At 34.9% G+C, this 25,260-nt stretch overlaps 6 protein-coding genes across 9 annotated transcripts; 4 read left to right on the top strand and 2 right to left on the bottom strand.

The window, feature by feature from the left end:
* Nucleotides 1-314: 314 nt before the first annotated feature.
* LOC132203204 (guanine nucleotide-binding protein G(q) subunit alpha) lies at nt 315-9,683 on the bottom strand. 4 transcript variants are annotated; one of them, XM_059630829.1, is made up of 10 exons: nt 9,552-9,683; nt 8,356-8,553; nt 6,262-6,446; nt 5,925-6,079; nt 5,674-5,802; nt 5,316-5,444; nt 4,943-5,072; nt 4,730-4,883; nt 4,331-4,438; nt 315-4,275 (listed from the first exon to the last, which is right to left on the bottom strand). In XM_059630829.1, exons 2-10 carry the CDS (start codon nt 8,474-8,476, stop codon nt 4,193-4,195), a joined length of 1,194 nt encoding a protein of 397 aa, XP_059486812.1. In that variant the 5' UTR covers nt 8,477-8,553; nt 9,552-9,683; the 3' UTR covers nt 315-4,192. The 4 variants fall into 4 exon arrangements, with proteins under 4 accessions (XP_059486812.1, XP_059486794.1, XP_059486785.1 ...); XM_059630811.1 differs by lacking the exon at nt 5,316-5,444; XM_059630802.1 differs by lacking the exon at nt 5,674-5,802.
* Nucleotides 9,684-10,632: 949 nt separating this feature from the next.
* On the bottom strand, nt 10,633-13,585 carry LOC132203798 (G protein alpha q subunit-like). Its single transcript, XM_059631850.1, has 8 exons — nt 13,454-13,585; nt 12,407-12,776; nt 11,896-12,050; nt 11,711-11,839; nt 11,510-11,639; nt 11,107-11,260; nt 10,943-11,050; nt 10,633-10,886 (listed from the first exon to the last, which is right to left on the bottom strand). Exons 2-8 carry the CDS (start codon nt 12,707-12,709, stop codon nt 10,804-10,806), a joined length of 1,062 nt encoding a protein of 353 aa, XP_059487833.1. The 5' UTR covers nt 12,710-12,776; nt 13,454-13,585; the 3' UTR covers nt 10,633-10,803.
* A 754-nt stretch (nt 13,586-14,339) lies between these two features.
* On the top strand, nt 14,340-17,786 carry LOC132205226 (uncharacterized). Its single transcript, XM_059634170.1, has 12 exons — nt 14,340-14,759; nt 14,811-14,916; nt 15,092-15,244; nt 15,311-15,421; nt 15,474-15,579; nt 15,632-15,774; nt 16,430-16,815; nt 16,867-16,969; nt 17,021-17,173; nt 17,238-17,348; nt 17,415-17,520; nt 17,584-17,786. The coding sequence occupies exons 1-12, from the start codon at nt 14,440-14,442 to the stop codon at nt 17,733-17,735; spliced, it is 1,950 nt and encodes a 649-aa protein (XP_059490153.1). The 5' UTR covers nt 14,340-14,439; the 3' UTR covers nt 17,736-17,786.
* A 467-nt stretch (nt 17,787-18,253) lies between these two features.
* LOC132205482 (alpha-tocopherol transfer protein-like) lies at nt 18,254-19,692 on the top strand. The gene is made up of 6 exons (XM_059634550.1): nt 18,254-18,607; nt 18,660-18,762; nt 18,815-18,967; nt 19,108-19,218; nt 19,273-19,378; nt 19,441-19,692. Exons 1-6 carry the CDS (start codon nt 18,285-18,287, stop codon nt 19,590-19,592), a joined length of 948 nt encoding a protein of 315 aa, XP_059490533.1. The 5' UTR covers nt 18,254-18,284; the 3' UTR covers nt 19,593-19,692.
* On the top strand, nt 19,674-23,716 carry LOC132205225 (uncharacterized). The gene is made up of 12 exons (XM_059634169.1): nt 19,674-20,111; nt 20,172-20,277; nt 20,486-20,638; nt 20,922-21,032; nt 21,083-21,188; nt 21,250-21,391; nt 21,856-22,227; nt 22,279-22,381; nt 22,493-22,645; nt 22,703-22,813; nt 23,242-23,347; nt 23,404-23,716. The coding sequence occupies exons 1-12, from the start codon at nt 19,783-19,785 to the stop codon at nt 23,553-23,555; spliced, it is 1,944 nt and encodes a 647-aa protein (XP_059490152.1). The 5' UTR covers nt 19,674-19,782; the 3' UTR covers nt 23,556-23,716.
* A 110-nt stretch (nt 23,717-23,826) lies between these two features.
* Nucleotides 23,827-25,219, top strand: LOC132205224 (alpha-tocopherol transfer protein-like). Its single transcript, XM_059634167.1, has 6 exons — nt 23,827-24,149; nt 24,201-24,303; nt 24,353-24,505; nt 24,747-24,857; nt 24,910-25,015; nt 25,068-25,219. Exons 1-6 carry the CDS (start codon nt 23,827-23,829, stop codon nt 25,217-25,219), a joined length of 948 nt encoding a protein of 315 aa, XP_059490150.1.
* Nucleotides 25,220-25,260: the final 41 nt, after the last annotated feature.

The raw sequence follows: 25,260 nt of genomic DNA, 5'->3' as shown, positions 1-25,260 counted from the left end.
AATAATAATTTTTCTCAAATTCTTTGGGTTTATGACAATTTCTTAATAAAAAGTTTAATATTTAATTTATTTTACTCAAAACGCAGGAAAAAACAAAAATTAAAAGGCAATTTTTAGTTGCAGCAAATTTTATTTGCCTGATAAATACATTTAAAATTAAATATAGTTTCACTATTATTCATATCATGAATTTTTATTTTTTTTTTTGTCACGAGTAAAAGACGATGAATAGAACGGAACCGTTGCCATAATTTATGTAGTAATTTTGTGGTAATAGGCGATCAGAGAAATAATCAAAATAAAACAACATCCTCTTTCAGAAAAAAATGTTTTATTTTTTTGACAAGAAGTGCGTTTACAAATTTTTCTATAACCATTCAAAAAGCTCTCGCAGATCACTAGCATTCACACTCGTAACATCACAAGCATCTCACGCCATATTCACATGTACGTACATTTTTCTTTTTACCACAAGAACTCTTGAAAAAAGTCCTCAGCACACATACAATCAGAATAATGCATTTTCTGTATTACTTTTTTATATCCATCGTTGAAATCAAATTTCGCATCATTAATTATCGAATAATTAATAACAAAGTATAACTTATGAGTAAATTTCTTTTCATATTCGTATCAAACTAGCAAAGGTATGCTCGTAACTCATAAATATAATCTGCATTTGGAAGAAAATCATAATAGTTATCCCACTGCATGTAAATGTTTGTGTGTGTGTGTTCTTGATTAATTTTTCACCATCTCGTAATTAGCACTAGATTATACCAGAAGTTAAAGAATAAAGCTTCTCGGTTAGGTCGTTGGCCGACCAGAGCCGCGGTAGTTCTATTTAATTTATATATAAAATATAATAATTAGGTTCTGACAACAAATAATTCTCACAAGACTGAAACGAGGAGACTAAAGCAGTTGAAATAAATACCAACGTGAATTATGGCCCAAGACTTTTTATACAATAATTATTAATTATATTTAATAAATCAACTGAATGGCGCGAACGTTATTTAATATTACTCTCCTCTCATTAATGATTCCACTTACTTATTTAGTTTTAAATAAAGTCTTTTTAGCAACAAGCTATGCAAAAATAAATGAACACACAGAAGAATCATTTTTCCTAAGAATAATTGATAACATTGTTTTGTGTGTGCCTTGTAAATGCTGCGAAGGACAAACTCCCCATCAACAGGCCACTTCTTGATGTATCTTTTTTTCTTTTAAATTTTATTTTACAGAGGAAATCGTCCAGCGCCGGCTGGGAGCGGCGCGCGCGGCCATTCACGCGATTATACAATTTGCCACCGAGAACAACCTCATGCGTGGAATATTTTTCTTACTTACAATTACATATATAAAAAACGGGCATCAGAAATGTTTGTTTCGCTACTATTTATATATCCTTACTTCGAATGTGGACTACCCCACAACAAGCCAGCTTAGGGTCGTTTAGGGGATGTTCTCGGCTTTGGTTACATTTTTTTCAGCATTATTTTTTTTTAATTCGCATTCGAATCGGGGTTTCATTTTGGCGCGCCATCGGCCGGCCGGCCGGTCATTTCATAGGAAATGAGTGAATTAATGTGGCCCATCCAATCGAATGAATGGCAGTTACATTTTTACTCTTATGTACAAAATACACAATGCTCAAAAGTTCAACAACAAAAATTAGTGCAATGATGATCACATTATGAATAAAAACAATTTGCGCGGGCCAGTTAAAAAGTTTCGGTATTCTCAACACAATTTCAATTTTGCTTTTACATGGTTTGTGATTAATTTGAAGGAATCGCAAGTATATAGAAAAATAAAATTTACTATGGGTGGTTTAATTGATTTTTTTGTTTCGAACTTGAGGCCATTTATATTTTCCTTCCGTTATATTTGTGCATGACCAAAGAGTTCCAATTCATCAAATAATTATTAACAGTTTTCTGCGCATTTATTTTCTTTCATCGAATTAAATTAACAAATAAAATATAAACCCTTATGATAATTACCACGTGGAGTGACTAATTTCATTGAAATACCTATTATTATTTACAAACATGTCATCCATCATCATCATCTTCGTCATTACCACAAGTATTCACAAATATCAAGTAATCCTGCTATACAGTGTTTCATTTTTTCTGAAAAACAATAAAATGCAGAAGAGTCCAATTGAGAGATGTGTATGCATTTCAAGACTTCTTATGTACAAATTAAAGGCTGCAAAAATAATGATTCGGATTGGCCAAGCTAAAAGTGGAGTGTTCTTGGAAATAGCTCACTGGTGTGTGCGTACAATGACGTACATATTTTTCTTTCAAAAAGGGCAGCACATTCTTGCAAGTAGAAAAATCGAAACACGATTCACAGAGAAACTTAGATTAAGGTGGAGCTATTTCAAATAACACAGACCCTTTTTCGTTTTCTTTTTTTCTTTGCAGTTAATCAACATTCACGGTGATGTTTTTTCTTTTCTTTTTAGTAATGTTGAACGATATAGTTTTTTTTTCCGAGTTTGGTATGTTTTTGCTTTTAATTTTTAATCTTCAAATATACACATAGCTTGCTACTTTCTGCTCTTCATTAATTACCTTTAAAATTTTTGAAACGGCAGACATTTTTACTTTGTAAGGAATTAGCAAGATTTTTCTTTTTTCCATTATGGTTTTTGGGCCTGTTACTTCCGTGTTCAATCATGGATGATAATATATTCTATAAAAAAATGTCAATCATTTTCACAATCAGGGAGGGGGGTATAATTAGAGTTACAGACCTATCATATAAAATATAAACGCAGTGATGAATGTTTGTCATTATGCCTCTTTAAATTTTAGTATCAAGTACGATGCAATTCACATTTTGAAAGTTCTCAACTGTTACTAGCAAGAGTTTAGGGGAAAGTTTTGTGTTTGTTTCGTTTAAATCTTCTTCACCTTCACCGATTACTCAAAAAGGCCTAAGCTAGGTTTCTTAATTTTCTTTTTGTAGTGAGTTTAATCATATGAATGGCAATAATAGAATGTCTTTGTGTCCTCAGCTTCAAATTTCTTAAAAACAATAAACACTGTTGAGGAAAGTTCGAGGGACGAGAGCATGACTATTGTAGTGGAAATTCTTGGAGTGGCCAAGAAAAATTATCTTTTGGTCAACATGAGAAACATATATAAATGCAATGTACTTTTTTTCTTGGTGTGTTTAATGCGCGCGCGCTTGTGTGAAAAATTGCAGCAGCTGCACAAAAGATAATTTTTGTTGTTAATTATCGGAAAATATAAAAATCCTGCCACTGTAATTTTTTTTGTTACAATCTCTCTTTTTCAAAGAAAACAAAAAGAATATCACAAATCACCTTCGAATTAATGATTTCAAAGATCCCCTATGCTCTATTGCTTCAATTCTCAAGTGATCCTATGTTAACTTGGAATTCTACAACAAATGGTAGGTATTCAATGCACTTTAAACTGTTTCAGAATTTTTGTGATTTCATTGGCATCAATTTGTTTGGCAATGTTTGCAATTGCTATTGCTAGCACCAGCCACTGCTGAAATTAATCGATAAACCATCAACAGGCTCTTAATTTGATAGTCTCCACATACATAATTAGTCAATGCTCCTGGCACTAAACTGTATTGCCCAATTGTGATGTCCAAGAGTGAATTTTTACTTAAGGTGTCAGGGTTAGAATTAGAAAAGGATGGAAAACGACAATGAGTTTGAAACAACCGAGACACATCTTCAATCTTCATCTTCTTTTTGTTTTGAGTTCACTTTTAGAAAGTCACGAAAAGTTGCTCACTTTTGCCGTAACTGATTCCTGATCGCTCTTTCGATTTTCACGAATACAAACAGAGGGAAATGCAATAGTCACTATGGTCCTGCTGCTGCTGTTCAGGGAGTTTCCTGCAGGGACAGACGATTTTTCTTTTTTGCTTTTGTAGGTCCAGAGATGCTGCTGAGTTGGAAAATTGTTGTGTAAAGGATGAGTGGGCAAATGAACTTGATTCACCGGCGTAAGAGAAACACATGAATCAACTTAGTGGCAAATTAGTAACCGACTTGATGGCGTTGATCTGCATCGTAGGGCTGACCAATGAGTTTGTGTCTCTAGTTATGAATGTGTGGGCGTGGTTACGTTGATCTTTGATTTGTGCTTTTGCTGCTGCGTCCCCTCTTGTGCCGGCCAAGGGTCTAGACAAGGTTGTATTCCTTGAGATTGGATTGCAAAATGGTATCTTTGACAGCAGCAAATACAAATCTAATGTTCTCCGTATCTGAAATAAGACAAGTTTGAGTTTAAAAAAGAAAAAAGTTGGCCACGTTTCTTACCAGTTGCACATGTAAAATGTGAGTAGATTATTTTCTCTGAGTCTGGATTCATATCCACGAACATTTGAAGAATGAACTCTCTTGCTCTGATAGCATCTCTTTGTGGACCTAAAATAATTTACGGTTTAGAAACAAGTATGAATGCAGGCAAAAAAGTGAAGCCTATAATCATTTTCTTTTTAGTGAAATATTCTAAGTAACACAAATTATAATGCCATCATAGACTCAAAAATGAATTAAAAAATGTTAGCAGCAGCACAGAAGTAAACTAGCAACAAATTTTAGCCCTACAAATCTGTACTTTACAACAAAATCACCTTAATTTTCCCCTGTCGTTAGACAAATGAAAATTCATGCATTAAATTCAAGTTTTGATTTTAATTCAAAAGCGTAACTCACCATCGAACTCTGGGAAATAGTCTACAAGATGAGAGTACATGATTTTTTCTTCAAGCAAGTCTTTCTTGTTTAAGAAGAGAATTACTGATGAATGCTGAAACCAGGGGTAGGTAATAATGGTGCGGAACAAAGCCTTGGACTCCTCCATTCGATTCTGCAGAGCAATTGAAAATGATTAGAAGCAAATTAAAAATTTCAATTAAAAAAACGTACCTCATTCTCCGACTCAAATAATATCTGGTCATATTCACTTAAGGCTACCAGGAAGATGATAGATGTGACGTTTTCAAAACAGTGAATCCATTTTCTTCGTTCAGACCTCTGTCCTCCGACATCCACCATTCTGAAATTGGCAATTTGTTTAAAAAAATCCGCTTGAAAAATAAAAACTGAGATAGAACACCAGGACATGCTACAACGCAAACCAAATAAGTGCAAACATGATCCTCAAAAATTCAGTGAAAAAAAAATGGTTCAATGGGTGCAAATTTGCAAAAAGTTTGAAATAATGAGAGTAAATTGTCAATCAAACAAGCTATCTTAGTTAATTATGCCGGTTTCTCATTTTGTTTTCTTTGGCCAGTACCTGAATACAATGGAGTCCAGATCAAAAGGATACTCGATTATACCAGTGGTTGGCTGTCGAGCACGTAAAATGTCCTGCTCTGTAGGCAGGTAGTCGGGTGCTTTGATTCTGTCTAGGTCACTAAGATAACTGCGGAACAAACAAGCGTGCAAACTCAAATCAATACGGAGCATGCCAAAAATAAAATGTATGCAAAATAAAGAGAGAAAATCCATCAAACATGCAAAGTAAAAAATAAAATTGTCGTAAAATCAAAAGTGGTGGATCGGAATTGTGCAAACTTGAAAAATCAAAAAACCAGGCAGGCAAATGTCACGTCACAACCGCAAACAGAAAGAGATCTTTTGCGAGTATCAACCTGAAACGAATTTCTTCTAGGTCAAAGGGGTATTCTATGATGCCTGTCGTAGGAACTCGGACTCGTAAAATGTCCTGTTCTGTAGGCAAATAGTTGTGTGCGGCGACTCGGTCAATTTCCATTAAATAGCTGCAAGTGGAGACAAGTCAGAGTTAAAATTCGAATACCACCGTCACCCGCAAGGAGCACAACAAAGTTCGCCAGACTGCACCTACTATACTGCAACGAGAGAAGGGGAAACGGTGACTTACTATTTGGCCGAATCTGTGAGCTGATATTCGCGACGCCTGTCGTAGCATTCTTGAATGCCAGCGTCCGCCCAGAGGTCTTTGATGGCTTCCACGAACTGGGAATCGAACGTTGTCACTGTCTCAAAATCGACACTCCGGACAAGTTCCGCTTTGTCCTGAGAAGCAAAAGAGTCCATGTTTTAGTAATAATCAGATGCAATAAATAAATTTCTAAAGCGAAAGTTCTTTATTTTTGTTTTTCTGAATTCCACATGGAACTATTTGTTTCTTTAAATAGCAATCATGAGTCAAAATTTCTTGAAATTATTATTTATTTTGTTGTAATTTTGTCTCTTACTATGTTCCTCGAGTCACCATACTGGATTTTGAGCATGTCCATAGCCCTTATCATACTCTGCATGGCCATGAATATATTTTGGTAGACGAGTTTGATGAAGCCCTTCTTGTCTTCATCTGAATAACCAGCACCGTGGATGATTCGCATCTGTTTGATGAATGTCGATTTGCCCGACTCCCCCGTGCCTGGAACATGGAAATTTTCATATAAAATTTTTGTAAAAGTAGAAGTCATAGAAAGTGCCAGAACTTTTAATACACAACTTTAATTTTTAAATGATCTACGAGACGTTTTAAAATAGTTTAGATTTTCTTGAAATTTGCTAGATGTTGATTTTTAATTGTGAAGCAATAATACAATTTACATTTTTCTTTGAAAAATTTTTTACTTATTCTTCTTTTTTTTAAATAAATTGTAATTTGGTCGCAACTAAAGGGGAGCTTGGGGTGGGTGCGCCGGTCGTCCGTCGCTGCGTTTACCACTGATAAACAGCGCAGCAAGACAGACAATATTCATAATGATGTATCAATGAAAGTTACAAGGGCGGACTCCACGAGAGCGCGTGCGTAGTTTGTGAATGAGTTGATCACGTGACTTGGGCTGCAGTAAACGGGGTTAAAAGCAAAATAACATGAAAACGAGCCGACAGAAGCGAAAATTTGAAAAAACCGACACATTTTTTTGGCGAATCCGTGGAAAAATCAAACATTTAATAATTTGAGACTTAAGAAACTAATTCTACTGAGATACTTAAATAACATTTTTTATTCACTAAAAAAACATTTTACTTTAAAATAATCAATTAAAAAAATTAACCCAGTTGGAGCAAATTTTGGGATTTTTTTCTGGGGTCAAATTGGGAAGTTGGGCGGGTTAGGGGGCGCGAGAGGGGGCGCGAGAGGGTGCATGGGTCTTGGGCACGGATTGCTAGTAAAAATCAATAAATTGCCCCTCCCCGAGCAAAGTATGGTGTCTGTCTGTTTGGACGCCGGCGCAGCGCAGGCAAAAACAGGCAGCCACTCTCTCATCGCGCGCGAGCACTGCACCCGCCGGCCGGGCGGTTCATGTCGAAAATTTTCAATTATCCGCCGCTAATCAGGCCACGATTTATTCGCCACCCACTAATTCTCGACTAAAAATGACGAGGGAATCGTTCTAGGACAAAAATTTTGTTTGATAAATAATAGGCTGCTATTCGAAGAATGAAAGGAATGAGAGAGAGAGAAACTATGGAATCACTCTCAAAGGGTGACATGCGCGGAAATGATTTTGCCTATTTTTGCAAATATAATTCTAGGGCGGCACTGCAGGTTATGTAATAAGAGTAACATTGTTTAAAAATAGTTTTAAATTAGTTAGAATTTCTTTGGTTGTTTATTGATTTTATTAAATATTAGTTACTAAAAAAAATTATTGAATGAAAATTTTACGGATCAATTAGAAAAATATGATTGAAATAAAGAGTGAAATAATTAATTTGAAAAAAAAAAAAATTCAGTGGAAAAGCAGATTGAATAAGAAAAGATTTTTGGTTCTAAATTGGGCCTTGATAATTAGAGATCGCCTATTCTCTGCCTATGTGATTTTTCCATTCAATGTTTTTCCTTTTGCAAGAGAAAAAATTTTAATTGAATTAAGTCAGCCATTGTTATACATTTTTCTTTTATAATTCTGAAGTTTACCTCAATTTAATTTTTCTGTAACAATTTTGACAAATAATCAACAATGATAATATTTTTGTAGAAGAATTTCACAATAGAGGGTATTCATGGTGTTTTAATTTAATTTGGCTTTTCCTTAATGAGTCATTTATTGTTTCATTTAAAAAAAAATATCCTGCTCTATCTGATTTTTAAAATATGAAAAAAAGCGAGGGAAAAACAAATTTAAATTCAATCGTCAACAATAATAAAATTTACTTTGAAAGTAATGAATTCAAGATTTTGAATTATTTAAATTTATTACTTTCTAATAAAATTTATTTAAACATGCAAAAAGAAAATTATGATAATTTCAACCCTGCCTCCTTCTCTGTTAATTATGTAACTTTCTTAAACGCGGTTTCTCTAATTACAAATAATCATTGTCTCTCACCTAGCAGGAGGAGTTTGAGTTCCTTTCTGGCTTCTCGTTTGTCTCTCCGCAATTGCCGTTCAATTTCTTGGTTTATCCTTTTCTGCTCCTGGGCCTCCTCGGACAAGCAACACGCCATCATACCTGCGGCCGGTCAAAGTGCAGGGGCAGATCTGAGCAGGTGGTCAGACCGCTGGCCTGGCAGCGACTCCCTCACTGCTGCAACCACAATATTGCGAAAGCCGCCGTCAATACATGGATATATGCACTGTTATCTCAAAGGCACGCATTTGACTTTCAGCGCAAATTGAATAATTAGGATAATTTGCCGGCGATGGGAAATTTCAAGTGGGAATAAATTCCGAGCTGTTCTCCTTCCCAACAAATTAATCTCAAATTTTTAGATGCAGGAAGCTTTGGTTTTAATTTTTTTTGAAGATTTACAAAAATTCCACCAAAAATTTTTGTAGGAGAAAATTATAATTCTAAAATTCCACATTATGTACAATTTTTGTAATAATTATATAAATATTTTATGATAGAATATTTTATGCAAAAAACTTTGAGGCTTTTAATAATTGGAATTATTTAACCAATTCAAGTGAACTATTTTGAATTTGGGGCAATCGGAAAGTACACTTTTGATTGGAATTTCGAAGGCAAACCCGATTACTTGTCAATAAATTTAGTCCGACATAAAATTGTTTCAAAAATTTTTAACTAATTTTTTTCCAATTCAAATGCAAAATTTGAGAAAATTTAAAAATCAGCCTCAATGTATATTTATTTATGGTGGTGTGACAGACAGCCAAGCCCCGAAATGCCACTTTCCAGCGCCCCAGTGTCAACAAAGGCCCCGGCACCGCCGTTCAGCGCCGATGGGCCGAATATGTGGCGCCGACGACGCCGACACGGGCGAAAACACCCAAAACGGGGCCAAAACTGGCCGATGGGTGTGGTGGGGCTGACGGTGCCGAGGGCCTGGTTTGGCGCGTTCGGCGGCGCCGCCGGCGCCGATCGGCCCCGGCTGGCGCTGATTCGTCTGCAGGGGCTTTATCGGCCCGAGTACGACGGCCTACGCAGTCAGGGTCGGCGGCCAGGGCGGCCGAAAAGGGCCTGCGAGTTGGAGAACAGCTCGGACCAATGGGGCGGCCACATCGCAAACAAAGCGGCCCAGAGGCCCAAAGTACGGCCCGCGGCGGCCCCGATGCACTCACAGGTATCAGCATAGATGCTCTAGATGTTGGATGCACTCATTGATAACAAATAAACACAAAATGCGGTGCAGAAAACTGTGAAATGTGCGGGTGATTTTCTCTCGTATCTGCTCAAGATGGCGAAGGCCAAAAGCTCTAACAGTCGGAGCTGCCATCATGACAGCGCCAGACGCCCTTGCGCGCCAAAACTTGAAACTTTTGCCCGTCACCAATTTTCTATTACGCGTACCATTGCCACGTGCTTCTATCCCTGTGCTGCGAAGATCAATTTTATTTGATTTCAATTGAAAAAAATATATGTTTATAATAAAATATATATTAATCAAATTAAACTGTAAGCAAAAAAATCTCATTCTGATCTCATTGTGATTTGAATTAAAATATTAAAATTCAGCTTTTCTTCAATATTGTTTTTCTGAAACAATAAATGCCACAAAAAACTGTCAGGCTTTGCTGACTTTAAATTCAACTCACATCGATAGTGAAATTCTAAATTCTACTACAACATCTCATTTTTATTTATTAATATTTCCAAATAAAATTATACGCTCAAAACTGGAAAGAAAATTATGCCATTCTTTTATACAACATTAAACTAAAAAATACAATTAAATTTTTTTACTTTATGTCCTTTCTGAGGTTTATAACGCGATAATATTGGTTCGTGTCTGATGAAAAAAACACAACGAAAAGTGAAGTAAAATTAAACAAACAAAAAAAGTATATCGGGGGTTTTACAGAATTTATTTTTTAATAATGTGTTGTGGCAATTCAGATATACATAAAACAATAATAACTTATTTTGTGGATAGAAAATTTACAAATTTTTTATGCCGCAGGGCGACATTTTTGTTTTCTTTAACATTAAAAACCATAGCCAATTCGTGAGCATTGTCGGCTGATGCTATTTAAGTTAAAAAAAAGAGATGCGTAGTTTTGAATTTTTTAGAGATCCTTGATCGTGCACAAATTATGAACAAGAAAGTGGCTTTTATTGACTATTATTTTTTTTTTTAACTCTAAATATAATTAATTTGAAAATATTTTGAAATCTTTCCGCATGAATCAAACTGCTGTTGAATTAAACATTTTATAACTTATTTTATTCATCGCTGCCATTTTCATTTATACAAGAAATATCAGAGAAGCCGGGGTGGATTTTTGCTGGATCAGCAAAACAAATTTAATAACATAAATAAGGGAGATGAAATAATTCAAAATTAAATCAATAAAATCAGCCGAAATCCAATTTTTAAGCCAAGTTGAACTCTTTGAGAGCGTTCTGCATGATGGTGTCCTTGACGGCGCAGAACACAAGCTTAATGTTCTCAGTATCTAAAAATTGTAAAATAAAATTTTTAAATATAATTTAAAAAAATCTTGTAATTAACCTGTGGCAGTTGTAAAATGAGAGTAGCAAGTTCTCTCTGGGTCAGGGTTTTCGTTCAAGTATTTCTTCAAGATGTAATTCTTAGCAGAAATGTCATCCTGCTTCGGCCCTTTTGTGTGAAATCAAATTAATTAATATTTTTACTTGAAATAACTATAAGTTTACCATCGAAATCGGGAAAGTAATCGACCAAATGAGAGTAGACGATTTTCTCTTCCAACAAATCTTTCTTGTTCATGAAAAGAATAATGGACGAATTGGCGAACCACGGGTAGGTAATGATGGTTCTGAACAAAGCCAGAGATTCGTTCATACGGTTCTAAACAGAAAAGTACATTGTTTTTGGAGAAATTATATAATTATATATTTTTTTAATATAAATTATATTGCTGCGCTTTCAAAGAGTAGTTGACACTACTTTGTCTTAATTCTTTCCATTAATTTTATTTTTCTCTAAAAAGTCTAACAATTGACTTAGAAAATTTGTTGGATATTAATTAAAATTACGTGGTTGGTTGCACATTTTTTAAGATTCAATAATTTAAATTAATTAATTTAGCCTACGCACCTCATTGTCAGATTCATACAAGATCATGTCGTACTCGCTGAGCACGGCCAAGAAAATGATGGATGTCACATTTTCGAAACAGTGAATCCACTTCCGTCTTTCAGATCGCTGTCCTCCCACGTCCACCATTCTGGCCGAATGTTAAAAATTGAAGAAAAAACGTTAAAAATTCTATATAAAAAGTTAAAAAGAAAAAAATACCGGAAGATGATAGAGTCCAGATCGAATGGGTACTCAATAATTCCAGTAGTGGGCTGACGAGCTCGCAAAATGTCCTGCTCAGAGGGCAGGTAATCGGGTGCCTTGATTCTATCCAAGTCGGACATGTAGCTGAAAAAGATTTATTAATTAAATACTATTTAATTAAAAATTTAACTTCAATTTACTAGTTGGCAGAATCTGTGAGCTGGTATTCGCGACGCCTGGCGTAAGCATCTTGGATTCCAGTGTCTTTCCACAATTCCTCAACGTAAGTCGAAAGGGGAGGTTCGAACGAGGTAACCATTTCGAAATCCTCTTCCATGACCGTTTCGGCTTTTTGCTGTTTAAAATGAAGGAGTAGAGTAAAAAAAAATGAATACATTCAATATTAAATCTTGAGATTTTTCAAATGAAAAAAATATATAATATATATAATAATCATTGTATAACTCGTTAAAATTTTTTTATATTCTTCCCGTATTTGCTACAATTAATGATTTTTAAGTCGAAATTCCTAGATTCAGCGAAAAAATTTTATCTTTTGAAAATTTTTATAGAAACTTGGCAAAATATTTCTGAATAACAAATAAAATCAAATTATTTTTCTTATTTAATGTTAACATGCATTGCATGAAATACCTCTTAAATAAAAATTATCCAAAATTATTCACCAATTAATATTAGTTTAAAACTTACAACACTGGCGGCGTCACCATACTCGATGTTAAGCATCGTCATGGCCTTGATCATGGACTGCATGGCCATGACCACGTTCTGGTAGATGAGTTTAGTGAAGCCTTTCTTGTCCTCGTCGGAGTAACCGGAGCCGTGGATAATTCTCATCTGCTTGATGAAGGTGGATTTTCCCGACTCTCCGCATCCCAGCAGCAGCAGCTTGAGCTCGCGCCTCGCATTCCTCTTGTCATTCTTCAGCTGCTTCTCGATTTCCGCGTTTATCCTCTTCTGCTCTTTAGCTTCCTCGGACAGACAACAGGCCATTGTGCCACTTGTTGATTATCTTCAGCGCGATCGAGCAGTCTTGGCAGAGACTTCCCGAAGAGGAGTCCTGCAATACAAAGTTCCAGACTCAAAACCCGTCGTAGAAATTATAATATCTATTGAGAGCGGAACGCCTGCTACTTTCATAGTTAGGCCACTTGCACGACAGTGGAGGTACGCGGGTTGCATAGCGTGATTTTGGCAGGAGTCTACTAAAACTTTTTAACGTGATATAAACGAGAAATGTTTTGAAAATTAATAATTAATTCAAGTAAATTTTATTATACATAGCAAAAAAATTTAATAATTATTAAAGAGCTTAGAAAAACGCAAATAGAAAATTAATAAACTTTTTTTAACTTTGATTCTTTTTTTAATTCCAAAATTTCAAAATGCTTTGTAAATTGTGATTTTCTTGCAAATTTTTTCAATTAAAACTTTGAAATTAATTAAATATTTTAAGAACTGCAAATTTATTCAAATAGTCGTCAAGTAATTTAAAAAAAAATTAGGGTACATTTAAATATTTAAATTAGCTTCTTTTTACTGTCCATATTTTCAAGAAAAAATTTACTAAATTTAATAAAAACAAGCAAATTTAGCAATAGCTCTAATTTCAAGTAGATAATGAGTTCCATTTTTGAGGGCAACTTGTTTGTGAGCATGGAAGCGTTTTTTCTGGATTGCATTTTGATTTTTGATTTAAAATCTACGAAAAATGGGGATGCTTTTGTTTTGCTTTACTTGTTTGATGCAGTGGCCGATGAGGTGGGTGTAGAGGTTCGCCGTGGTGTTGTCAGCGTGCTGGTCTAGCTAGAGAGAAACGATTTCGGGGAGTGCAACGTCGACACTAGCCGTCCGAGTAACCCTCGCGCACCAGTCAGCAACTCAATTAGAAAGCACCCCACCTATGATAGATTAAGGGCGGCTGTAATGGGATCGAGGTGCCCACCAATGACTTGTGGGTCTTCCAAGTGAAAAGCCGCATGCCCTTGCAACACGTGAATTTTTGTCACACAAGTGTTCGACTCTCTTTTTTTTAAACAGCACACTCGCTCCCCTTTGCCTTGAGATATTTATAATAAATGTGAAGAGTGTCTGAACTGAATATCATGCCATGTTGCTTTCTTCTTAATCCGCTTAAGCGACGGATTACTTAATATGCTTGTAATATTCTTTTCACTTTTTTTGCAAGGTGAAGAGATTTCAATTATTTTTGAAATTGTAGATTAAGTTTTTTTATTTAAAATTTAAAAATTCTGATAATGCAAAAAAATTTATATTATTTATAACTATTTTTATATTTTATCTAGGTAAAGTAAAAAAATAATATTTTGTGGTGAAACTTTGATAACGAATATTAATTTTCTAAAAATAAAAATTTTATTTTAGCCACCTGCCTATTTATTTACTGAATATTTTTAAGCCCTTTTTTTAAAGTTCTTTATAAATTTTGAACAATTTTTTTTATTTACTTTGCGTTTACAGTCACGCGTGGTTGGGTAACGTGCTGGCTCGTCTTATCTCAAACTGTAAAACCTGCACAGAGCTGCATCATTTTTTTTTTTTTTTTTATCTTGAATTGGCTCTCCTCTCTCTTATCTCACCAAGCGACTAGATATAAACCTCAACCTATCGCCAGCGTTTATATAACTCTTTTGCTCAAAGTTTGTGATAGTTGCATTTTTTTTTCTTCAACTTTTTGGATTACGTAATTTTTCCTGCTTGCAATGGGCAAAAAAATCGACGACTTGGACATCCGAGAATTGCCTCCAGATTTGATGGAGCACGCAATTAAAAATCTGAACGAAGATCCAAAAAGGAGAGCCGCTGACGTCCAGGCCATTCGGGACTGGCTAAAAAAGCAGCCGCACATCAAAGGCTCGCTAGACGACCAGACCATCGTCAACTTCCTGCGTGGCTGCAAATTCAGCTTGGAACGAACCAAAGAGAAGCTGGACATGTACTTCACCGTCAAAACTGCGCTGCCTGAATTTTTCCATGGCAGGGATTTCAAATCCAAAACCATGCAGGAAATTTTGGACCTGGCGTAAATATCATAATTTATATAGTTTTTTTTATAAACATGAATAAAATTTAGATTTTTCTTCCCTTTGCCCGAGCCTGACGAACAAGGCAGAAGAGTTTTTCTGCTGCGTGGTGGAATGAACGATCCGAACAAAATTAAAATGGAAGATGTCTTTAAAGTAATATATTCTTATGTTAATATAACAGTTTATCAATTTCAACTTCTTAGTTGAAAATTAAAAAAAAAATCACGTTATCTTTTTCAATTTTTCACTGAGGTTGAGTGTAATTTTTATAATTTTGATACATACATAAAATGCTTTTAAATTTTAGTTTAATGCAATAAAATTACAGGCAAATTTCATGATGATGGACATGATCATTAGAAAGGACGATAGAGCCATTGTTAAGGGGTCAGTCTACGTGATGGACATGGGCAGCTTATCAATGGGGCATGTTTCCCAGATGACACCAAGCTTTGTGAAAAAAGTTTCGGTTTGCTCCGAGGTGAACAAACACATCATTTGTAACAAAATTTAAATCTAAATTATAACTTCGACTCAAATTTCACAGGAGGGATTTCCCGTTAGACCGCAAAGCCAAAATTTCATTAACACGCCGTCTTTCTTCACCATGATCTACAACATATTCAACACATTTGCAAAGGAGAAAATCAGACAAAGGGTAAAAAATGTCTTTTGTATTTAATCGTGCAATTAAGAAAGGTGAAAATCAGAATGCCGTTCATGGACACAACATGGAGTCTCTGTACAAAAATGTGCCGCAGAGACTTTTGCCTAGCGAGTACGGAGGCACCGCGGGACCCATTGAGAAAATAAACAGTAAAAATGCAATAATTAGATAACTTTGAAAGTCTTTGATGAATTAAATCAGGTGATTTCGTGAGGGAACTTCTTGAGTTTAACGACTGGTACTTGGAAGACGCCAAAAGCGGAGTGGACGAGAAGAAACGGCCTGGCAAACCAAAAACATCGCAAGATCTCTTCGGTCTTGAAGGATCATTCAGGCAACTGACCGTTGACTAATTAAATAAACAATCTTTAAAATTAATTAAAATATTTTATATACTTTGCTTAAAAATTGTCATAATTTTTAATTTTCTTTTTTAATTTTGTACTCTCTCGTTTGTTACGAATAAACAAATAATTATCATATTCAGTTACATAATTCAAATCGGTCGTTTTTTCAATTGCTCTAAAATCATTTTCTTATTTCTCACTGACAGAAAAAAGGTACTTAAAGTGATGGGTGATAATTTTATTATCAGTAAAGCACACTAAAGTAAGCCCGTTTTCATCTTGTGAGTAGTGAGGTGGTGATGAAGATTAAATGCATTGTTTTAGTTGATGATTTAAGATTTATACCAGACTAAACAAATTAAAAAAAAAGAATAAAGCAATAAAAAAATGCAAAAAAAAAATAAAAATTAATTATATAGAGCAAAAATAGCAGTGACCGCGGCTGATAAAAGCGGATATTTAAAAAAGTAAATATAAAAATATATTTTTGGAATTTCATAATTGATTTTTTTTTCATCAAACGCTTACATTGTGTTCATTGATTATTCAGATCAGATGATTGCACTTACAGTTATATTTCATTAGTAATGTATGTACACATACACTATTCAAGCAAATCGTCAAGATAGCTTCTCGATTGCAGATAAGATAGGTCCTGAGGAGAAAACGCGTGCGCCTCGTGCACTTTCTTAGTTTTATTCGAGTGTTGAAAGCTATGGCTGACGATGTGGGTAATTTGAAAATCCGGCCCCTGCCGCCTGATCTTTTGGAATATGCCAAGAAAAAGTTGCACGAAGACCCCAAAAGAAGAGCCTCAGATGTGCAGGCGATTCGCGAGTGGCTGAAAAAACAGGCGCACATCAATGCAGACCCAGACGACCAATTGATTATCTCCTTTTTGAGGGGATGCAAGTTCAGTTTGGAGAAGACGAAGGAGAAATTCGACATGTACTACACAATGAAAACGATGGTGCCAGAGTTTTTCAAAAATCGCGACCTCACGAAAGATGCAGCCTTGAAAGAAGTTTTGGAACTTGGGTATATTTTTCATTGAAAAATTTAAAGGCATTAAATATTCAAAAATTTAAGGTACTTTTACCCCTGTGGAATAGACGACGAGGGTCGAAGGGTTTATCTTTTCATAGGGGGTAAAGATGATCCCTCGAAAAATTGTGTAGTCCACATGTTGAAAGTATTCAAGGATATATTTTAAGAATTTTTATTAATATTTAAAATTGAAAAGATGAATTTCATGGTAATGGACTACTTCATGATGAACGATGACGTATCTGTGGTGAAGGGGGTGGTCATTGTCAATGACATGTCAGCAATGAAGATGGGCCATGCAACTCAATTTCTACCAAGCATAATTAAAAAAGTTTCAGTTTGCTCCGAGGTAAATTAAATAAATAATTATAATTCAATAACACTAGTTTCTGAAATTTTTTTAAAAAAATCAGGAAGGTTTACCATTTAGGCCCCAGGCCATGCACATGATTAAGATGCCCACTTTCATGGAAACTCTGTTCAAGTTATTCCAGTCTTTCAACAAGGAAAAAATGAATAAGAGAGTAATTAATATTGAAACCTCTTATATCATTTCCATCTATTAATTTATAAAAATATTTAATACCCAGATACATGTCCACGGGAAAGATCTTGAATCTTTGTTCAAAAAGGTTCCGAAGCGAGTGATGCCTAAGGAATTTGGAGGTGATGGACCATCAGACGTAGAACTTGCAGGTACGTGATAAATCTCATAATTAGGTACTCATTTTTTTAATTAATTTTCTGTTAAATTTTCAGAGGATTTTATTTCAAAAATATATGCTTTCAACGACTGGTATGTGGCGGATGAAAAGAGCGGCGTGGATGAGAAGAAGAGGGTAGGAAAATCAAGAACAAAAGAAGATTTGTTTGGAATGGAAGGCTCTTTCCGACAACTTACGCTAGATTGATTTTCATGCATCGAAACAATAAATAAACCATTATAAAATAATAAGGACTTTCAAGTAAAATCAAAGAATATTAAAATAACTTTAGAAATAATTTTGATGGCGATATATTGAGCAAGAAGAAAGTTTCAATTGACCGTCTCCTCTCCTTTTTTAACTTGAAATATTATTTTAGATTAAGTCTTGTAATGATTAAAAAACGAAAATTACTGGCTGAGAGATACACATTTGTGGCTATAGTGGCTTAAATTATTAATATGTTACCAACAATTGTGCCTGCCACGTGCGAAAGTAAATTAATAGAAAATAAGGAAAGCAAACAAATCGACAATTGATTTAATTTTTTACGGTCTAGAATGAAATGCAAATTTATTGGACAAGAAGAAATATAAATAATTTTTTTTATAATTTAACTTTTTTAGCAAGATTGTTGAATAAGCTTTAAATTATATTAAACCAAAAGTACCAGCAAATCCTGATAGCTCGATCCGCGATAAGATAAGGCTTTGTGGAAAAGTCACCCATCGCTTAGTTGCTTTTCGTTTATAAACCATGGGTGACGATGTGGGTAACTTGAAAATCCGGCCTTTGCCTCCTGATTTGTTAGAATATGCCAAGAAAAAATTGCACGAAGTTCCCAAAAGAAGAGAAGCGGACGTTCAAGCGATTCGCGAATGGTTCAAAAAACAGGCGCACATCAATGCAGACCCAGACGACCAGTTGATCATATCATTTTTGAGGGGATGCAAGTTCAGTTTGGAGAAGACGAAGGAGAAATTCGATATGTACTACACAATGAAAACGATGGTACCCGAATTGTTTAAAAATCGCGATCTCACAAAAGACACTCTCTTGAAAGAGACGTTGGATCTTGGGTAAATAAAATAAATTTGTATAATTCATTATAAATAATTAAAACAAATTCAGGTTTTTCTTTCCAACCGGAATCGACGATGAAGGGAGAAAAGTATATTTTTGCATCGGGGGAAAGGACGATCCTGCAAAGCACTTGACGTTGCAAGTGATAAAGGTGAAGTTATTTAATTTGTATTCAAAATGCGAAATTTAAAGAAAATATTCAGGTAAACTTCATGATGATGGATTACTTTATAATGAATGACGATGTGTCCGTAGTGAAAGGGGTTGTCATAGTTAACGATATGTCCGCCATGAAACTGGGACACGCAACTCAATTTATGCCGAGCTTGATGAAAAAAGTTTCTGTCTGCTCAGAGGTATTTTAAAATTTGTGGCAAAAGAATTATGATAAGCGAGAAAAGCGTAGTTAAAAATTGTTGAAAAAAATAACGAGAACAAAGCCAGCTTTTCTCACTTCAGTAGTAGCAAGTTCTTCACTAAAATTTTTTATTTCAAGGAGGGATATCCATTCAGGCCCCAAGCAATGCACGTCATTAACATACCTTCGTTCATGGAGACGCTGCTGAAGTTGTTTCAGTCTTTTAACAAGGAGAAAATGAACCGCAGAGTAAAATATTTTATTATATAAAAAAAAATCTTGAATTTAAATTCAAAATCATAGATGCATGCACACGGAAAAGATCTTGAATCATTATTCAAAGCAGTTCCAAAACGAACGTTGCCTATGGATTTCGGAGGTGACGCACCGTCATCAGACAAACTTGCAAGTAATACAAAAGAAATTAAAAATTAACTCCTTTTGATATAAATGTTGAATTTAAATTTTCAGAGGAATTTTCAGCAAAAATTTTGGATTTTAATGATTGGTATGTGGCTGACGAGAAAAACGGTGTGGATGAAAAGAAAAGAGTTGGAAGATCGAGGACGAAAGAGGATTTGTTCGGAATGGAAGGCTCCTTCCGTCAGCTAACTCTGGATTAGTGAAATATTCATTTTTAGCAAATGCTCAATGTTATAAACTTCTTTTGAATGTAATATCTGCATTTCTTCAAAATATATGTAATAATTAATAATAGTGCAAGGCACGTTGCTTATCTTGATACACAACGTTCCTGATAAGATAATTCTGATATATTCGTGGGAAAAGATAGTGTTTAGTACATTTAAAAACATGGAAGACGACGTTGGTCCCTTGAAAATTCGGCCCCTGCCTCCCGATTTGCTGGAGCACGCAATCAGAAAATTGCACGAAGACCCGAAAAGGAGAGTGGCCGACGTGCAAGCGATTCGGGATTGGTTGAAAAAGCAGAGGCACATCATCGGCGTACCCGAGGATCAACTGATCATCAATTTCTTAAGGGGTTGTAAATTCAGTTTGGAGAGGACGAAGGAAAAACTCGATATGTACTACACGATGAAGACGATGGTGCCTGAATTTTTCAAGAACCGTGACTTGAACAGTAAAGAAAACGCTCGTTGTAAAGAAGTATTGTTCAGGGGGTATAATATGCTAATTTTTTTTAACCAAACAATTAAATTAATTTTCAACCCTGGACAAAGATCATTTCTTTCGCTGCTTGAGAAGGACGACGAAGGGCGCCAAGTTTATTTAATTACGGTCGGGAAAGAGGAGCCTGGTGAAATGAACATGGAAGAGTTCATGAGGGTAAGAATGAATAGAACTTTTTTATTTCAGTGAAAAATACTTACAGGTTCTTCCTTGTTTTAAATTGCAAATTGGAAAACTGTTAATCATGTGCATTTAGGTTTTTTTAGTTTTATTAAAAACTTTCTAAATGAGCCCTTTTTCTCTAAAGAACGTCCCCTCAAGTTTCTTCGCTCATATTTTTATTAATAGCATAATTTATTTTCAGTTAAATTACGTTATCATGGACTACATTATGATGAATGACGACGCACTGGTGGTCAAAGGAATAGTGAGCATTGTGGACTTTAGCAATTTGAAGTTCGGTCACATGACTCAAATGATGCCTAGCGTTATGAAGAAATCGCATATTTGCAATGAGGTGAATAAAAAATTGCAGAAACACAGAAAATTGAACGATATGATAATTACAATCTTTTGAAACGAAAAACTCTCGGGTAGAAAAAAATTGCTGGATTTTTTAAATTGATAATGATAATTATCATTTTTTTTGTCTTTCCTTCATTATTGACTTGATTTTTTAAGAATAAACAATGTAAATAATAACGTTGACGACCAAAATTTTTTATGAAGCGGATGGCTTATGGGCAATTTAGTTTTATATTTTTTTATTCTATATTTGAAATTTCTTTTGTAAATCTCAGGAAGGTTATCCGCTCCGACCACAAGCGGGCCACATTCTAAACATGCCCTCCTTCATGGAAACGCTTTTCAAGTGGATGCAGAGTATGCACAAGGAAAAAGTGAACCGACGAGTGAGTTAAACCATTTGAATTAAATACTTATTAATTAAAAATTTGACTAGACTCACGTGTATGGAAAGAACCTGGAGCGTTTGTACGAACAGGTTCCGAAAAGAATTATGCCAAAAGAATATGGGGGTGACGCTGAATCGACTGATGTTATGGCGAGTGAGTTTTCTTTATTTTGCTATATTATTGTTTAAATAAAAATGTGACAAAAAAATCGTAGAAATATTTGCTGAAAAGGTTCTTGCTTTCAACGACTGGATTGTGGCTGATGAGAAGAATGGCGTGGACGAAAAGAAACGCGTTGGAAAGTCAAGAACAAAGGAAGACTTGTTTGGGATGGAAGGCTCTTTTCGCCAACTTTCTCTAGACTAACTTAAAAATGAAATTAAATTTATTAAGGCTATAAAAATGTTTTTTTTTTAGGAAAGTTTTAAAAAATTACTCAAGCAGATAAAATTCAAAATAATAGAGAAATAAAAATTTATTGTTGTTTATATAAATGACGCTCTCTTGAAAATCTCTGGTTTTTCTAACAAAATTTTGTAAAACATTAAATAACTTTGAATTTTGGATAATACAGAATTAAAAAAAAAATGTATTTAATATATAAATTAAAGTGGGATTTTGCACCATTATCGGGCTGACAAGATTTTTTGCCTGATACTAACAAAAAGGAGAAGAATTAGATATTTAATAGTAAATATAAATTTTCCATGATTTCTGAACAAATCTGCGTCCAAATTCTTATTCAATATAAATATAGCCGTTTAAATCTGCATGCAGCAGACAGTGGATTATTTGTAGACGCGTCATGATAAGATTGTAGGATAAAAGTCAACGCTTTTCACCAACACGTTAATCACGTAGACGACAACATGGAAGACGACGTGGGCACTTTGAAAATTCGTCCACTTTCGCCCGAATTGTTGGAATACGCGAGGAAAAAGTTAAATGAAGATCCGAAAAGAAGGGCCGCCGACGTGCAAGCGATTCGCGACTGGTTCAAGAAGCAGAATCACATCATCGGTGATCCGAGTGACCAGTTGATCGTCAGCTTCCTTCGAGGCTGCAAATTCAGCCTCGAGAGGACCAAAGAGAAACTGGACATGTACTTTACCATCAAAACTTTGGTGCCCGAGCTTTTCAAGAATCGCGACCTTACAAAAAATCACGCTCTCAGGGAAATTATGAATACAGGGTAAACTAAAAAAATTATGTTTTTAAAATATTAAATTTTAATATTTGGAAGGTTCTTTTTTCCTGTCGGGCTTGACGACGAAGGCAACCGCGTGTTGGTCTTGGTTGGTGGAAAAGATGAGCCGGGAAAAGCCAAAATGGAAGATATTATGAAGGTATCGGCGGAACCAATTTATTAAAAACAAAAATAATTTACTGCAGTTAAAAAAAGCACACTGTTGGACCCACTTTCTTTACAATGAATAAATAAAAATGATTTTATGAAGGCACATTTTATGATGCTGGATTACATAATGATGCACGACGATATCTGCATGGTCAAGGGAAATGTGAATGTCATGGATATGTCGCAAGTGAAAATGGGGCATGTAACGCAGCTGATGCCGAGTTTTCTTAAAAAAGTTTCAGTCTGCTCAGCGGTACTAATTTTTTACATTATTCAAATGAAGATTTAATAAAAATTAAATTTATTCCAGGAAGGCTTCCCTTATAGACCACAGGGTCTGCATTTTGTAAGAATGCCATCGATGATGGACACGATTTTTAGACTGATTCAAACGTTTACCAAGGAAAAAATTAACCGCCGGGTAATATTATTAAATTTTTTATATGAAATTAAGAGAAAGAAAAACCAAGACACGAGCTACAATTAATGTTTAAATTTTTTTCTTTAAATTAAAGCATTGTAATGTTCCATTAAATGATGAATGATAGCTATGAAAAATTTAAAACCGTTTCCAAATTGAAGGGGACAAAGCTTTTAGTATTTTATTTTTAAAATCCAGCATTTTTTTAGCCTAGCCAACTTTTCAAGTTTTTAAATTGCCATGTAGACCTCCATAAAAATATTTGCATCCAAAATTTTTGGTCCTATAATTGGTTGGAGGCGCAAGAATTAAGTAATTTAACAGGGGCAAATCACCTTTTCGCTTCAATTTTGTATGTTTTATCTTTCCCTCTTTTGCCATGATTGATTATTTCTATTAATTTTTTATTTAAATTAAAATTTGCACAGACATCGGTGCATGGAAAAAATTTGGAAAATTTGTATGAAGTAGTGCCCAAGAAAGTTCTGCCGACTGAATACGGAGGCGACGCGGGATCGGTTGAAGAATTAGGAAGTGAGTTTCTTTTTATTATTCCGAAAACTGTTTAACAAAAAATGCATATTTCTCAGAGGATTTTGTTGAAAAAATGATGGAGTTCAATGATTGGTTCGTGGCTGACGAGAAAAACGGCGTTGACGAAAAGAAAAGGATTGGAAACAGCAAGACTGCGCAAGATTTACTCGGCATGCAAGGATCCTTCCGCCAACTTAGTATAGACTGAAAAATCGAAAATTTATACTGGAAAAATTTAATTTGAAACCAATTTTGATATTCAATTGATTGATAATTTTGAAAAATAAAAACTGAATAAAATTGTAAAAAATGCACATATATCATGAAAATTGAATAAAAATAGTACCTTATTTATTGATTTTTTTCACTTTACAGAAAACTCAATTAAAAAACTCATCATTTATTTTTCAGATAAGATAATTTATTATCAAAAAAATCAACGGTGCCATATGAGCCTCAATAACAGTGCGGTTAGTAACATGGTGGACGACGTGGGTAGTTTGAAAATTCGTCCACTTTCACTAGATTTGTTGGAGCATGCAAAGGAAAAATTGCACGAGGACCCGAGACGAAGGGAAGCCGATGTCCAAGCGATTCGCGACTGGCTTAAAAAACAGGCGCACATAATCGGCAAGCCCGATGACCAAATGATCATTAACTTCCTCCGGGGTTGCAAATTCAGTCTGGAGAGGACGAAAGAAAAGCTGGACATGTACTACACAATGAAAACTATGGTGCCGGAGCTTTTCAAGAATCGTGACTTGACCAAAAACCAAACACTCAGAGACATATTGGACTATGGGTAAATTTATATAATTTAGGGACTTCTCAATTTAGGTAAAATTAATTTTAGATTCTTTTTCCCCGTCGGAATTGATAAAGAAGGGCGGCGCGTCTTTAACATGATCGGTGGAAAAGACGAACCAGGAAAAGTAAAAATGGAGGATATTATGAAGGTATTTTGGCATTAAAAATAAAAATATTTATTTAATGTGAAGAGTCTAGGTTAATTTCATGATGATGGACCACATCATGATGCACGACGACGTGGCCATAATCAAGGGAACGGTCACCGTCATGGACATGTCACAGACAAAGTTAGGACACGCCACGCAAATGATGCCCAGTTTTATCAAAAAAGTTTCCGTCTGCTCGGAAGTAAAAACGTCGTTTCAAAAGATGAATTAAAAAATTAATTGTGATTTGAATTTAAACTTCGGCTTTTCCTCAATGGGTTTTTGTGAGTTTTGTATTGTTTAAGAAAAAATAATATAAAACTCACAAAAACCCATCGAGGAAAAGCCGATGTTTAAATTCAAATCACCAAGAATCAACCCTCGATCGTGAACTTCTACTAAACATAAATAAAAAAAAATCAAAATTGTAAATTCTATTTTAGGAAGGCTACCCTCTGAGACCGCAGGCAATGAATTTCATTTACATGCCCTCGTTTATGGACACGATTTTTAAACTATTCCAGTCCTTCAGTAAAGAAAAAATTAACCAAAGGGTGCGGGCGACTATCGTAAAAATTTCGGCTTGAAAAAGAAATATTTTTTTAGACATTTGTGCATGGAAAAAACCTGGAATCCTTGTACACCAAAGTTCCTAAAGAGGTTTTGCCAAAGGAATATGGAGGTGATGCTGCGTCTGTCGACGATCTGGGCAGTATGTTTTTACTTCTTATAGGGAAATTAAATGAAAAATCTAAATTTAATAGGAGATTTTGTCAAACAAGTAATTGCCTTCAACGACTGGTTTGTGGCGGACGAGAAAAACGGCGTGGATGAAAAGAAGAGAGTGGGAAAGTCACGAACCGCGCAGGATTTGTTCGGAATGGAGGGTTCATTCCGCAAATTAAATTTAGATTAAATTTTGTGTGAAAAAAATAAAGATTTATTTTTTTTCAGCAG

The sequence above is a fragment of the Neocloeon triangulifer genome, unplaced genomic scaffold (genome assembly GCF_031216515.1).
Source record: "Neocloeon triangulifer isolate White Clay Creek 2 clone unplaced genomic scaffold, ASM3121651v1 ptg000002l, whole genome shotgun sequence".
Classification (NCBI taxonomy): domain Eukaryota; kingdom Metazoa; phylum Arthropoda; class Insecta; order Ephemeroptera; family Baetidae; genus Neocloeon; species Neocloeon triangulifer.
Note: the sequence above shows the minus strand (reverse complement) of the source record. Positions and strands in the feature narration are given on the sequence as shown.

Coding starts and splice junctions, on each gene's coding strand:
- LOC132203204 (XM_059630829.1), bottom strand. CDS start 8,476: ATGATGGCGTGTTGCTTGTCCGAGGAGGCCCAGGAGCAGAAAAGGATA. Junction 5,073..5,315: donor CTGGACTCCATTGTATTCAG/GTACTGGCCAAA, acceptor TGCCAATTTCAG/AATGGTGGATGTCGGAGGAC. Junction 4,439..4,729: donor CTATTTCCCAGAGTTCGATG/GTGAGTTACGCT, acceptor AAATTATTTTAG/GTCCACAAAGAGATGCTATC.
- LOC132203798 (XM_059631850.1), bottom strand. CDS start 12,709: ATGGCCTGTTGTCTGTCCGAGGAAGCTAAAGAGCAGAAGAGGATAAAC. Junction 11,640..11,710: donor CTGGACTCTATCATCTTCCG/GTATTTTTTTCT, acceptor ACATTCGGCCAG/AATGGTGGACGTGGGAGGAC. Junction 10,887..10,942: donor TCATTTTACAACTGCCACAG/GTTAATTACAAG, acceptor TACAATTTTTAG/ATACTGAGAACATTAAGCTT.
- LOC132205226 (XM_059634170.1), top strand. CDS start 14,440: ATGGGCAAAAAAATCGACGACTTGGACATCCGAGAATTGCCTCCAGAT. Junction 15,580..15,631: donor ACCCATTGAGAAAATAAACA/GTAAAAATGCAA, acceptor GAATTAAATCAG/GTGATTTCGTGAGGGAACTT. Junction 16,970..17,020: donor GTGTAGTCCACATGTTGAAA/GTATTCAAGGAT, acceptor AAAATTGAAAAG/ATGAATTTCATGGTAATGGA.
- LOC132205482 (XM_059634550.1), top strand. CDS start 18,285: ATGGGTGACGATGTGGGTAACTTGAAAATCCGGCCTTTGCCTCCTGAT. Junction 18,608..18,659: donor AAAGAGACGTTGGATCTTGG/GTAAATAAAATA, acceptor AAACAAATTCAG/GTTTTTCTTTCCAACCGGAA. Junction 18,968..19,107: donor AAGTTTCTGTCTGCTCAGAG/GTATTTTAAAAT, acceptor TTTTATTTCAAG/GAGGGATATCCATTCAGGCC.
- LOC132205225 (XM_059634169.1), top strand. CDS start 19,783: ATGGAAGACGACGTTGGTCCCTTGAAAATTCGGCCCCTGCCTCCCGAT. Junction 20,639..20,921: donor AATCGCATATTTGCAATGAG/GTGAATAAAAAA, acceptor TGTAAATCTCAG/GAAGGTTATCCGCTCCGACC. Junction 23,348..23,403: donor ATCGGTTGAAGAATTAGGAA/GTGAGTTTCTTT, acceptor CATATTTCTCAG/AGGATTTTGTTGAAAAAATG.
- LOC132205224 (XM_059634167.1), top strand. CDS start 23,827: ATGGTGGACGACGTGGGTAGTTTGAAAATTCGTCCACTTTCACTAGAT. Junction 24,150..24,200: donor AGAGACATATTGGACTATGG/GTAAATTTATAT, acceptor AATTAATTTTAG/ATTCTTTTTCCCCGTCGGAA. Junction 24,304..24,352: donor AAATGGAGGATATTATGAAG/GTATTTTGGCAT, acceptor TGAAGAGTCTAG/GTTAATTTCATGATGATGGA.